This window comes from Canis aureus, chromosome 15 (assembly GCF_053574225.1).
Source record: "Canis aureus isolate CA01 chromosome 15, VMU_Caureus_v.1.0, whole genome shotgun sequence".
Lineage (NCBI taxonomy): Eukaryota > Metazoa > Chordata > Mammalia > Carnivora > Canidae > Canis > Canis aureus.
Genome location: NC_135625.1, coordinates 13,334,179 through 13,347,000, shown reverse-complemented (window position 1 = coordinate 13,347,000; position 12,822 = coordinate 13,334,179). Strand labels below are relative to the sequence as shown.

At 48.3% G+C, this 12,822-nt stretch overlaps 1 protein-coding gene across 1 annotated transcript; it reads right to left on the bottom strand.

Moving 5' to 3' along the window:
* Positions 1–3,685: 3,685 nt before the first annotated feature.
* Positions 3,686–6,918, bottom strand: LOC144284137 (uncharacterized). The gene is made up of 6 exons (XM_077848483.1): positions 6,898–6,918; positions 6,164–6,357; positions 5,529–5,588; positions 4,435–4,628; positions 4,043–4,194; positions 3,686–3,946 (listed from the first exon to the last, which is right to left on the bottom strand). The coding sequence occupies exons 1-6, from the start codon at positions 6,916–6,918 to the stop codon at positions 3,686–3,688; spliced, it is 882 nt and encodes a 293-aa protein (XP_077704609.1).
* Positions 6,919–12,822: the final 5,904 nt, after the last annotated feature.

Below are 12,822 nucleotides of genomic sequence, written 5' to 3'. Positions count from 1 at the left end.
GGATAAATCCTACTTGGTCATGGTGAATAATTTTCTTAATGTATTGTTGGATCCTATTAGCCAGTATCTTGCTGAGAATTTTTGCATCCATGTTCATCAGGGATATTGGCCTGTAATTCTGCTTTTTGGTGGGGTCTTTGGTTTTGGAATTAAGGTGATGCTGGCCTCATAGAATGAATTTGGAAGTATTCTATCTCTTTCTATCTTTCCAAACAGCTTTAGGAGAATAGGTATGGTTTCTTCTCTAAACGTTTGCTAGAATTCCCCTGAGAAGCCATCTGGCCCTGGACTCTTGTGTCTTGGGAGGTTTTTGATGACTGCTTCAATTTCCTCCCTGGTTATTGGCCTGTTCAGGCTTTCCATTTCTTCCTGTTCCAGTTTTGGTAGTTTGTGGCTTTCCAGGAATGCATCCATTTCTTCTAGATTGCCTAATTTATTGGCGTATAGCTGCTCATAATATGTTTTTAAAATCGTTTGTATTTCCTTGGTGTTGGTAGTGATCTCTCCTTTCTCATTCATGATTTTATTAATTTGAGTCTTCTCTCTCTTCTTTTTAATAAGACTGGCCAATGGTTTATCTATCTTATTAATTCTTTCAAAGAACCAACTCCTGGTTCTGTTGATCTGTTCCACAGTTTTTCTGGTTTCGATTTCGTTGAGTTCTGCTCGAATCTTTATTAACTCTCTTCTTCTCCTGGGTGTAGGATCTATTTGCTGTTTTTTCTCTAGCTCCTTTATGTGTAAGGTTAGCTTTTGTATTTGAGTTCTTTCCAGTTTTTGAATGGATGTATGTATTGCAATGTATTTTCCCCTTAGGACTGCTTTTGTTGCATCCCAAAGATTTTGAACGGTTATATCTTCATTCTCATTAGTTTCCACGAATCTTTTTAATTCTTCCTTAATTTCCTGGTTGACCCTTTCCTCTTTTAGCTCGATGGTCCTTAACCTCCACGTGTTTGAGGTCCTTCCAAACTTCTTGTTGTGATTTAGTTCTAATTTCAAGGCATTATGGTCTGAGAATATGCAGGGGACGATCCCAATCTTTTGGTATCAGTTCAGACACGATTTGTGACCCAGTATGTGGTCTATTCTGGAGAAAGTTCCATGTGCACTTGAGAAGAATGTGTATTCAGTTGAGTTTGGATGTAAAGTTCTGTAGATATCTGTGAAATCCATCTGGTCCAGTGTATCATTTAAAGCTCTCGTTTCTTTGGAGATGTTGTGCTTAGAAGACCTATCGAGTATAGAAAGAGCTAGATTGAAGTCACCAAGTGTAAGTGTATTATTATCTAAGTATGTATTAACTTTGGTTATTAATTGGTTTAAATATTTGGCAGCTCCCACATTCGGGGCATATATATTGAGGATTGTTAAGTCCTCTTGTTGGATAGATCCTTTAAGTATCATATACTGTCCCTTTTCATCTCTCACTACAGTCTTTGGGACACACTTTAATTTCTCTGATATAAGGATGGCTACCCCTGCTTTCTTTTGAGGACCATTTGAATGGTCCATGGTTCTCCAACCTTTTATTTTCAGGCTGTAGGTGTCCTTATGTCTAAAATGAGTCTCTTGGAGACAGTAAATAGATGGATCTTGCTTTTTTATCCAGTCTGAAACCCTGCACCTTCTGATGGGGTCATTAAGCCCATTCACGTTCAGAGTTACTATTGAAAGATAGGAATTTAGTGTCATCATGATACCTATTCAGTCCCTGTTTTTGTGGATTATTCCCTTGCACTTCCTCTTTCTTTTACAGGGTCCCCCTTAATATTTCTGGCAGAGCTGGCTTGGTGGTCACATATTCTTTCAGTTTCTGCCTATCTTGGAAGCTCTTCATCTCTCCTTCTATTCTGAATGAGAGCCTTGCTGGATAAAGTATTCTTGGGTGCAGGTTCTTCTCATTTAGGACCCTGACTACATCCTGCTGGCGCTTTCTCGCCTGCCAGGTCTCTGTGGAGAGGTCTGCTGTTGTCCTAATGCTTCTCCCCATAAAAGTCAGGGATTTCTTGTCTCTTGCTGCTTTAAGGATCTTCTCTTTATGTTTGGAATTTGCAAGCTTCACTATTAAATGTTGAGGTGTTGATGATTTTTATGGATTTTAGGAGGAATCTCTCTATCTCCTGGATCTGAATGCCTGTTTCTCTTCCCAAGTTAGGGAAGTTCTCAGCTATGATTTGTTCAAATACACTTTCTGGTCCTCTGTCCCTTTTGGCGCCCTCGGGAACCCCAATTAAACGTGGATTTTTCCTTCTGAGGCTGTCATTTATTTCCCTTAACCTATCTTCATGGTCATTTAATTGTCTTTCTCTTTTTTCCTCAGTTTCCATCCTTGCCATCCACTTGTCTTCTATGTCACTCACTCATTCTTCTACCTCGTTAAACCTCGTCGTTAGGACCTCTAGTTTGGATTGCATCTCATTTAATTGATTTTTAATTTCGGCCTGATTAGATCTAAATCTGCAGTCATGAAGTCTCTTGAATCCTTTATGCTTTTTTCTAGAGCCACCAGTAGCTTTATAATTGTGCTTCTGAATTGGCTTTCTGACATTGAGTTGTATTCGAAATTTTGTAACTCTGTGGGAGAGAGGACTGTTTCTCTCTCTGTGAGATCTGTGGGAGATTCTTTGTTTTGAGGTGAGTTTTTCCTTCTAGTCAGTTTGCTCAGTGCAGAGTGGCCAACAACATGTTGTACTGGAAAAAGGAGGAAAACAGAAAAAACAAAGTAAAAAAGAATAAAAAAGGGGGTGGGGAAACAACAGAAACAAACAGGAAAGAAAGAACAAAGGGAGTATCCTCTGATTCTATATACTGTAAATCCCTCGACTTCCCCTGGAACTTTCCAGTGGTGCTTGGTCAATAACTTGCTTTTCCCCTGACCTTCCAACTGGCCTTCTGGGGGAGGGGCCTGCTGTGCTGATTCTCAGGTGTGTGCACCTGGGGGAGCTGCCCAGCCCTCTGCCAGGTCTACAGTTCAGTGGGATTCTTTATCCTGTGAGGCCCCTGCTCAGGCCCAGGTACAGGGTGACACCAGGAGGGACAACCACAGTGGCGGCGGCCAGCTGTCCAGCCCTGGAGTCAGCTCCCACAGTAACTACTGCAGCTCCTAGAGCACACGGGACTGGGTGCTCCGGGGTAGGGGCACGATCTGCACAGCTCTGGGCCTGGCTGCAGGAGTGACCCGGCTGTCCTGTGTCCTCCCAGCCTCTGCCTGTCCTGGGGGAGCCCCGGATCCTCGGCTGTGTCCCCTGGTGCCCTGGGCTCCGGGCCTGCAACACTGTGAATGGACCTAAAGTACCATGTTGTGTAATTTAAAAGCATCAGAGTCAATTTTGTGTAAAGTTAACTTATCCTTTATTACAATAAAACTCTATAAGCCAGGGATTTGTACTATGGGACTTGGGTAAATAAACGAAGGAGATTTGGCTAAAAAAAAAAAAAAAAAAAAAAAAATTCTATAAGCCATTATACAGGTTAAAGGTTAAAGAAAAACTCAAAATATAGAAACAGTGAAATAACAGGGGAGGGCAAGCCCCTATTGGGCTGCAGCCATCACGAGTCCCGCGGTGGGAGCTGGGGCGGGCTCCCGAGGTGGTCAGGGGGCTGCTAACAGGTCAAAGCAGGTTGTTCCGGAGGCAGGTTGCAGGTCTGGCCCTCTGGGGACCCCGATTGCAGGCACCAGGGCCTACTCCTCCGGGGTGGCCATGGGAGCAGGGGGCTCCTCCTCATCGGGGCAGGGAACCATAGGTTCGACCAGCACGTGCACCACCTTCACCTCAGGAACCAGCATCTCTGCCTTGACCAAGTCCTCATCTCCAGCAGCCACTATCCCTTCAGACCCTGAACCTTCCCCAGGCTCCACAGTGGGAGCTGGGGCGGGCTCTTCGGGTGGCTCAACGGGTTGCTCCATCCCCGAGGCCAGTTGCTCCATCGAGTTAGGAGGTGGCTGGGGCACATCCACGACCTCGAGAGCAGGGGGTGGCGCCTGCTCCTCTTCCAGGGCTCCCAGGGGTGCAGGGGACTCCTGCAGGGCAGCAGTGACCACTATCTGCAGGGGCTTTGCCTCCCCAGCAGGCGGCTCATCGCAGGCCAAGCCCTCAGCCCCAGCAGCCAGGCCCCACAGGGCAGCAGGCCCCACGGTCGGAGCTGGGGTGCACTCCAGAGTGGGTTCAGGGTGTTTTCCTCGGGCCAAAGCTGTAGATCCAAGAAGACAAAGTATCACCACCAGGACGGACTGTCCACGTTCCTCCCAAATCAAGGCCACTCTTCCCACCCCTCCCCGTGTGTGAGGGCAAGAGTCCTGGGAAGTGTCCCCAGGCTGCAGCCCGTGGGGTGGGGTGTGAGCCCACCCCCTGCTCCTGGCCCAGCTGCACGGAGGCTGCATCCGCGGGCCCCCCCCCCGTCCCCAGCTCGGCCACCCCCAGTCCTCCTCACCCCCAGCCTCTCGCTCCGCTGCATGGAGGCGTCTGAATTGCCTCAGGTGACGCAGGGCCCGGAGATGCGCATCTGTGCCTGGCATGTGCTGTCTTAGTATTTGGAGGAGTTTTATAAGGGAGGGAAATTCTGGGAACTGATGAAAGTCGTCCCCATAATAATTCAACCATATTTGCATCATGAAGGAGATGGCCCTGGGGAGGGACAGGCGGGCACAGGCGTCAGAAGACAGGGCTCTGTCACATGCAGGTGTCCCGGGGAAGCCCTGCAGGACCCGGGGCCCGGCTTCCCGCGCGGGGTGTCGGAGGCCAGTCCTGCTCCTCGTCCCCCTGCCACCTGGCGGTCCTGCCTGCCACAGGCCTGCTCCCCGAGGAGGGGCTGGGATGCAGCCTCTGTGCGGGGAACCCACCCCCAGCGGTGTGACCATCACCGTCTCTCCTGGGGAAGCAGGGCTCCCTCCTCAGCCTGGTCCCTGCCCACCTGCCCCTTGAGTCCACCGGCAGGCGTCCGGGGACGGGGGGCGTCTGGCCTGTCATTGCCCTCACTGCACACACTGTCGCTCTGGGAAGCTCCAAGGCAGGAGGGCTCGGGCTCTGTGTCCTGCCAGGCCTTGCCAGGAGCCGTCCAGGACCGCCACCTTCCCTCCTGTGGCTCTGGGCTGCCTCCCTCCCGAAGGGCCCCCGGGGGTGTCCTTCCACTGACTCTAATCTCCCATCTCCCACGGGGCGGGGGCCGCCTGGTCCGGGAGCCCTCACCGGCCCTCCTGAGCACCTGCTGTGCCCCCGGGTCCAGGTGCCACCAGATTGGGGAGTGCGATGCTCCCCACCCCCTCTGCTCTGGGTCCCAGGTGTGGGGCAGAGAGAGGGTTGGGGGGGATGGAGAAGGTCTCCCTGAGGGGTCCCAGTGCCTCCCACCAAGCCCACACCCCATCCACCGCTCTCCTTCGCTGTTTTCCAGAAGGGGCATTAGACCTTTTCCCTGTCACAGGAATTGCAGATGTGTGGGGTGAGGGTGCAGCCCCCCCCCAGCCCCACAGCCCCCTCGCTGCCCTCCTGGAGAGGGAAGGCCCTCCTGCAGGAGCCGGAGTCACTCACAGTTTCCAGCACTGCAGGACCACATCGTTGTTACCCCAGGCATCTGCGATGTACCCATACCTAGAGGAGGGCGGGGGCATCCCATGAATCGTGCTGGGGACGTGACATCTCATCATGGGGGCTGTCACCCTCTGACCCCGACTAGGCCGGAGCCCCGGGGGCCGTCAGCTCTGTGCGTGGGGCCACGGGCAGCTCCCGGAGAAGCGCCCGCACCTGCTGGGGCCTCCTGAAGGCTTGAGCATGAAAGGGTCCGGCCAGGCCCATGGCCCATATCCTAGTGGGCTTGGGGGGTCCCGGGGTCCCCCGGTCTGGCTGCCCCAGGACACAGACCCCCGATAGACTCTCAAACCTCCCTTTCAATGGGGAAACAGGCCGCTCAGGACCCTGGTGATGGGGGGGTGGGGAGGAGGCACAGGCCTGGTCACGGGGAGGAGGACGGCTGCTGAGCACAGGCACAGCCCCTCTGGCCGACCCGCCACAGGCCAGGCCCCGGGGCTGCCCTCCAGGACCCCGCTAGGCCCTGGGGGACCCTGCTCCAGGCGGGGGAGCAGCCCGAGGCCGGGAAGCTCACACCATCCCCAGCCTCCCCAGCAGCAGGTGGCCCAGCCCTGGGCTGCGGAGGGGCAGGTGCTCACTCGGTGAACAGCAGGTCCAGCACCTCGTCCGTGGTGGCGAATTGATGGTAATCTTCCAGGAAGCTGTGGACATAGATGACGTCCCTGCGCTGCAAGGCGAGCAGCAGTTGCCGGACTTTGTGCTCCAGCAGCTCCGTCCGGGTGAGCTTGGTCAGGACGATCCGATGCCCCTGCCCGGCCGCGGCCCCTGCACCCTGAGGTGGGACAGAGGGGACGTGCAGCCTGCAGGGAGCCGCCGGGAGGCCTGGGATCCCGCCCCGGCAGGCCCTGCGCTGGGGCCCCGTGGGCTTGAGGAGCTGGGGCTCCCTCTCCCGCTCAAGCTCCCTGCCTGTCTCTTACACAAACAGGACCAACTATGCAATAGAGAAACAATCTCAGAGGTAAATGTTCAAAATATTTGGATCAGTACAAGGACCTCCAGAGACACAGAGAGAGAGACCGAGAGAGGCAGCCGCACAGACGGAGGGAGAAGCAGCCCGTGCAGGGAGCCCAGGCGGGGCTCGATCCCGGGCCTCGGAGATCAGGCCTGGGGGAAGGCAGGCGCTAACCGCCGGGCGACCAGGCCTCCCCTGAGGGCTCTATTCTGATGTTCCCACACATCTGTGCGCAGGGACTCTGCATCTGGCCCAGGCAGGGGCAGGGCCAGGGGGGCAGGTGTGGGGAGGGGGGATCCAGACTCATGTGGGAGCAGGAGTGTCGGGGGGCCCAGGGGGTAGCAGGCTGGCTTCTGGGACCCGGGGTCCTTCCTGCCGCATCGGGGCCCGGGTGTCGGGGGGCCCAGCCCCTGCACTCACCCTGAGCCCGCGCTGGCCCCTGGTAGCTGCGCAGGGCACCTCCCTGCTCCTGGAGGCGGTGGGGCAGACGACCCCTTCCTCCCGCTCGCGCCCCACGACCCGGGTGGAGCTCTGTGGAGACAGTGCCCGGCAGCCAGGCAGGAGGCCTCAGCGCCCGGTCTGGCCCCCTCGGCTGGGCCGCACCCCCAACTGCCTCCACCCAGACACCCCACAGTGCAGGCCGCACCCACCGCCCCCGGGGACAGCAAAGGGATGCGGCTGCAGGGCTTCGGGGTGACTCCGGGGCGGGTAGAGGACCTCAGGAACCCTGTTTCCCCCCTGCCCACCTTGACATCAGGGTGACCCTGAAGGGATCCCCGGGGAACCTGCCGCCCTGCAGTGTCCCCCAGCCTGGATGGGACCTGCCCACACATCCCTGGTTCCCTGAACCTGAGGAGGAGGGGATGGGGCTCCCAGGATGGTGGCACAGGGGGCCTGGCCTGGCCTGCGCTGTGTTACCTGACGGCGCCTCCTGATCACCGCCCTGACACCTTGGTACCTATGCTGGAGCCACTGCCTACAGCATAGGAACAAGCCGCACCCCTGGGGTTCCTGGGAGCCAGAGCCCCCAGACGTGGGCCGGCAGCAAGAGAACATCCTCCAGTAGCAGATGTCTCCAGCCAAGTGAGCCTGAGCTGGGGCTGCACTGGATGCGGGTGCCTGGTTACCGGGATTCCGAGTTCTGTTGGGCTCTGTGACACGGCAGTGACCTCACTTCCTGGGACCCCCTCCCTGACCCACTCCTGGAGGAAGCTGCAGGGGCAGCGCTCGTGCTGCCGACGCCCCCCTCCCTGCAGGCAATGGCCTGTGCACACAGGGACACAACCACACCCCTGTCCACAGGCCCCGGGGAAGGACTGTGTGCACCCAGGGCCCCAGCCTGGACACACGCCTGGGTTCAGACACGACTCTCCAGTCTTCCCCGGTTTGACCCTGGAGAAGCTGTTGTGCCCGTCGGGGATGGTCTGCATCTTGCCTGTGGGATAGGGAGTGTTCTAGCGGGTGCTTCCCCCAGACGTCCCCAGGCCACTGTGGCCTCATATCTATGACCTTGGAGGCGGGTGTCACCTGCAGGACATACCTCCACCCACACGTTCTTCCTTGGTGTGTACATGCGTCCAGGCCCACGAGGTCCTGTGTGCACAGGACTAACACACTAATGTTACCTATATGGCAGGGCTGTTTAGCTGTAAAATACTGCAAAAAACTACTTATTACAATGTCTGCTATTTATTGGTGTCACCAGTGATGTCAATGATAAGAGTCTTTTAAAAAGATACTTTTATTTTAAGATTATACTTTATTATACAGCTCTAAAGCCACACATGTTTTAAAATCCTAAATCCACATTGGGCCAGAACAGCTGGCTGATAAATAGATTACATTCCAAATATGTGTCAGTAGACACCATTAGCCAAATTGAAAAAAAAATAATAGAAAAAGAGAGGCACTTTCTAGGGACAGTGTCCTTTACATCTCAAGACTATGTCTTGTTTTTTACATGTGGTATCTTATAGTAGTTGGAATTTTTGGTATTTTAAATAAAGGAATTATTTTCCTCAAACACACACACACACACACACACACATGGGCACCGGTACCCTCATTCTGGAGGCCCAGAAGATGACAGTCCCCCCGGGGCAGGGATGGGCAATAGCTCCCCACGATCCTAGGCTCCTGAATCCAAGGCAAACCCTACAGAAGGTGTCGGGGTCTTGGCCTAGAAGGGGTGAGGCCGTCCTCATCCTGAACCCCTGCCTGTCGTGCGTTCCGGGCCCTTCCCTCGTTTCCCCTGGGTGAGCTGTGGACGGCGGTGCCCCCAGTGGGTCGCCCTGACCTGGGCCCTAGGAAACCTGCCGTCAGTCGCAGAACTGAACGTAGACAGGAGGCCCTGACTCTCCAGCCTGACCCCGACTGAACTGAAATCATGTGGTGTGTCCACGCACACTGACCGAGAAACAGAGACACGGACACACACGCAGACACATGTGCAGAACCAGGAAGTTGGCAGAGGAGAAGCGACAGCATTGAAGATCATTAAATAAAAAAAGAAAGAAAGCTGAATCTCGAATGGAGAAAATGGAGCAATTAAAATAGAATCATGAAAAAATAATTCATCAAACCAAAAAGCAGAAAGAGGGATAAAGAGGCAGGAGCACATCGGTGACACAAGGCGGCAAGCCTCGAATGTGAGGATGATCGTGCCTCACGGACTCCACGGAACACAAGTCGAGCAACAAGCAGCACCTTCCAGCAAAGGCCTAAGTGGATTATTTTGTGTTGTTTTGATTTAAAGATTTTTATTTCTTTATTCATGAGAGTGACAGAGAGTGAGAGAGGCAGAGACATAGGCCGAGGGAGAAGCAGGCTCCATGCAGGGAGGCCGACGTGGGACTCGATCCCAGGGCCCCAGGATCAGGCCCTGGGCCGAAGGTGGATGCTCAACCCCTGAGTCACTTGGGGGGTCTAGACTAAGCTAATTAAAATTTACAAGTGATTGTGAATACTCTGTTTGTAATGTGGTGAAATTTCTGTTTACTAAGAAAGAGAGGGCACCCTGGGTGGCTCAGCGGTTTAGTGCATCTTCACCTTACACCAAATACAAAAACTAACTCAAAATGGATTAAATCTAAATGCAGGACATAAACTAAAACCTCTTAGAAGAAAACATGCAGATAATCTTTTGACCTTGATTTTCGCATAGAATACTTCAATATGGCACAAAAAGTACTGGACTTCAGTGTTAAATGCTCTTGTTCTTCAAAGGACATAATAATGAAAATAAAAAAGCAATCCATATAATGGGATAAAATGTTTGTAAATCATATACCTAATGAGAAACTTATTTCCAGAATATATGAAAAGCACTGATAAGTCAATAATAAGTACAAAAAGCTCAATTTAAAAAAAATGGGCAAAGGATATATAAATAGACATTTCTCCAAGGAAGATCAGAAATTGCTGATAATTACTTGACAAGATACCCGACACATTTTCAATTTTCATTGTATCCATTCCCAAAGCATCTAACCATACCGTGAAATAGACTCCTATATGTACCACACCGTACAGAACAGTGCCGCTTCCTAGATACTTAATGCAGTTGTTCCTCAGGACAATCCTATAAAATAGGTATCATGGTCCCCATTTTATAGATGAGGAAATTGAGGAAAAGGTATCTCATCAGAGTTTTACAAAGAGCAGGACGTAGAACTAGGATTTCATCTCAAACTTTTATTAAGTCCACAAGTCCAAAGATGACTTTTAGAGCTGTAAACTAAGTATTATATTAATGTTTTGGTCTATTCAGAGTTTTTCAACTACAAGGAATCTGAATTTATAAATTGTAAGTTTTCTAGAAATATTTGCTTTTTCTAAATGATCAGAATAATTAACAAAGTTTTATTCTTATATTTTCATAATCTCCTACATATGTAGGTTTATAGATCTACAACCTTTCTCATTATAATAAGGCTTCATTCAAATTTCTGTTCTCCTTCCTTTTTGGTGGATTAAGATTGATGAGATTTGGTGGATTAAGATTTCATTTAGAAATTAATCATTTTATTTTATTAATATTTTATATTTAGAAACATTTTAAATAAATATACTTAACAATGGATTTACTCTACTTTTTATTTTTATCCATTATTTTATTTCTGTTATTATTATTATAAGATGTTTTAAATAATTATGTTTTCTGAATTTCTGGGAAAAGTTTACATTATTTTTATTATTTCTATTCTATTCTATTTTATTTATTTATTTTTAGAGAGAGAGGGAGGGAGAGAGAGAGAGAGAGAGCAACCACAGGAGTTGAGAGGGAGGGGCAGAGGGAGAGAGAAAGAGAGAATTATAAGCAGGAACCACACCCAGTGTGATATGGGACTCCATCTCATGACCCTGAGACATGATCTGAGCCAAAATCAAGAGTAGAATGCTTAACCAACTGAGCCATCCAGGTGCCCCTAATATCTCTATTTTAAAAAGCTTTAGCAAAATTTTTCTAAGTGAATGAATGTGTACTATTCTCTTTTTTTGCCATTATTTTTCATTTATAGGGCAAGGTCAGTTCCCATCTGATGGATGTCAATAACCATAGCTGATGATGATACTTGGTAATATGCTTTGTTTGACTGCACAGTAGTAGAATCCTCTTTGCAGACTTGCGGCTGGCAAGACAATTGTTTCAACCTCCAGTTACCATTAGGCTCGTATCAATCATATTTCTTCTACAGGAAGGGTGGCATCTTTCACTTCATATTCTAGATTCTATATTGTCTCTGTGCAGGGGATGCAACATTATCCCTCTTTGGATGGAATACTAGTAGAAATCACCAGTCTCCTTTCATAAAGGATTGCACTGCACTGTACTGCATATCCCACAATATTCGATCAATTCATTATTAGTTCTATTTTCTCACTATTTTTTTCTGAAACTTAAAGATATTTAAATTGGCATATAAATCCAAAAAAGAACTCCACAGAATATTTTGTGAAAAAGACCTGGATACAGTGCTAGAGATGGTGTCGTCACAGTGCTTCTTCAGAGATACTTAGCACAGTGCAGCAAGAGTTAAATGAAAAATGAGAAACCATTTGAACGGTGACCACATTTAGAAATCTATCCTAAAGAAACCATTAAAGATATTCAGAATGTATATTTAGTATTATTTAGATCAGTAAGATAACAGCTGGAATTACATATTTAAAACAAAGGCATTTAAAAATAATTATGTGTTATATGTGTGATAAAGCATTAAATTCTACCCTTGAAAACAACATTACACTATGCCTTAACTAACAAGAATTAAAATAAAAATTTAAATGAACAAAAATAAAAATACAGGATAAAATAACACTGTTAGAGATTATAAGGAGTTCCCAAAAATCTTTTATTAGTGAAATTCATTAACATGAAAATACTCCAAAGTTAATGTTAAATGAAATAAGGGGTTAAAAACTGAAACAGAATATGTATATTGCAGAGAGATGAAAGATAGCGTTTTGAGGTGACTGTTATTATTCTCCTTATTTTTTCAAGATTTTCCAGGTTTTTTATGATATGTATAAATCACTTCTATCACCTAAAACTTATAATTAAATTATTGTAACAATAAGTTGGAATTAATTTTATTGGTTAATTTTTCTTCATTCTCTGAATTTATTCTGGATACATATTGATGAGCAATCAAAGTTCAGTGTACTCTTGTACATTGTTAACTGTAGACTTTATTTGTTCTCTCATCTTATATGGAAGACAACAATACAAACTTACTATAATATAATACCACTACCAGTTTCTTTGTATATTATGGTTTGTGTAAATTAAATGAAATTAATTAAATATTAATTATATTAATTATTAAATTTTAAATATTATTAAATATGAAAAAGAAGAAAATCAGAGAAAATCTTTAGAAACAATGACAAAACAATAATAAAATGACAATAAATATTTATCAATAATTATCAAAAGACACAAGATGACAGGCACACCTGGGTAGTTTAGATCATTAAGGGTCTGACTTCATCTCAGATCAGGATCTTGGGGTCCTGGGATTGAGCTCCATGTTGAGCTCCCTGCTCAGCATGGAATCTGCTTTGGATTCTCCCTCCCTCTGCCCTTCCCACTCATGGTCTCTCTCTCTCTAAAAAAAAATAAATAGATATATATTTTCAAAAAGACATAGGGTGACAAAATGGATAAAAAACCAAACCCATCTAAATCCTGCCTATGAGACTTATTTTAGATCTAAAGACACATGCGTATTGAAGTGAGTGGTTAGAGAATCATCCATCATACAAATGGTTGTCATAAGAAAG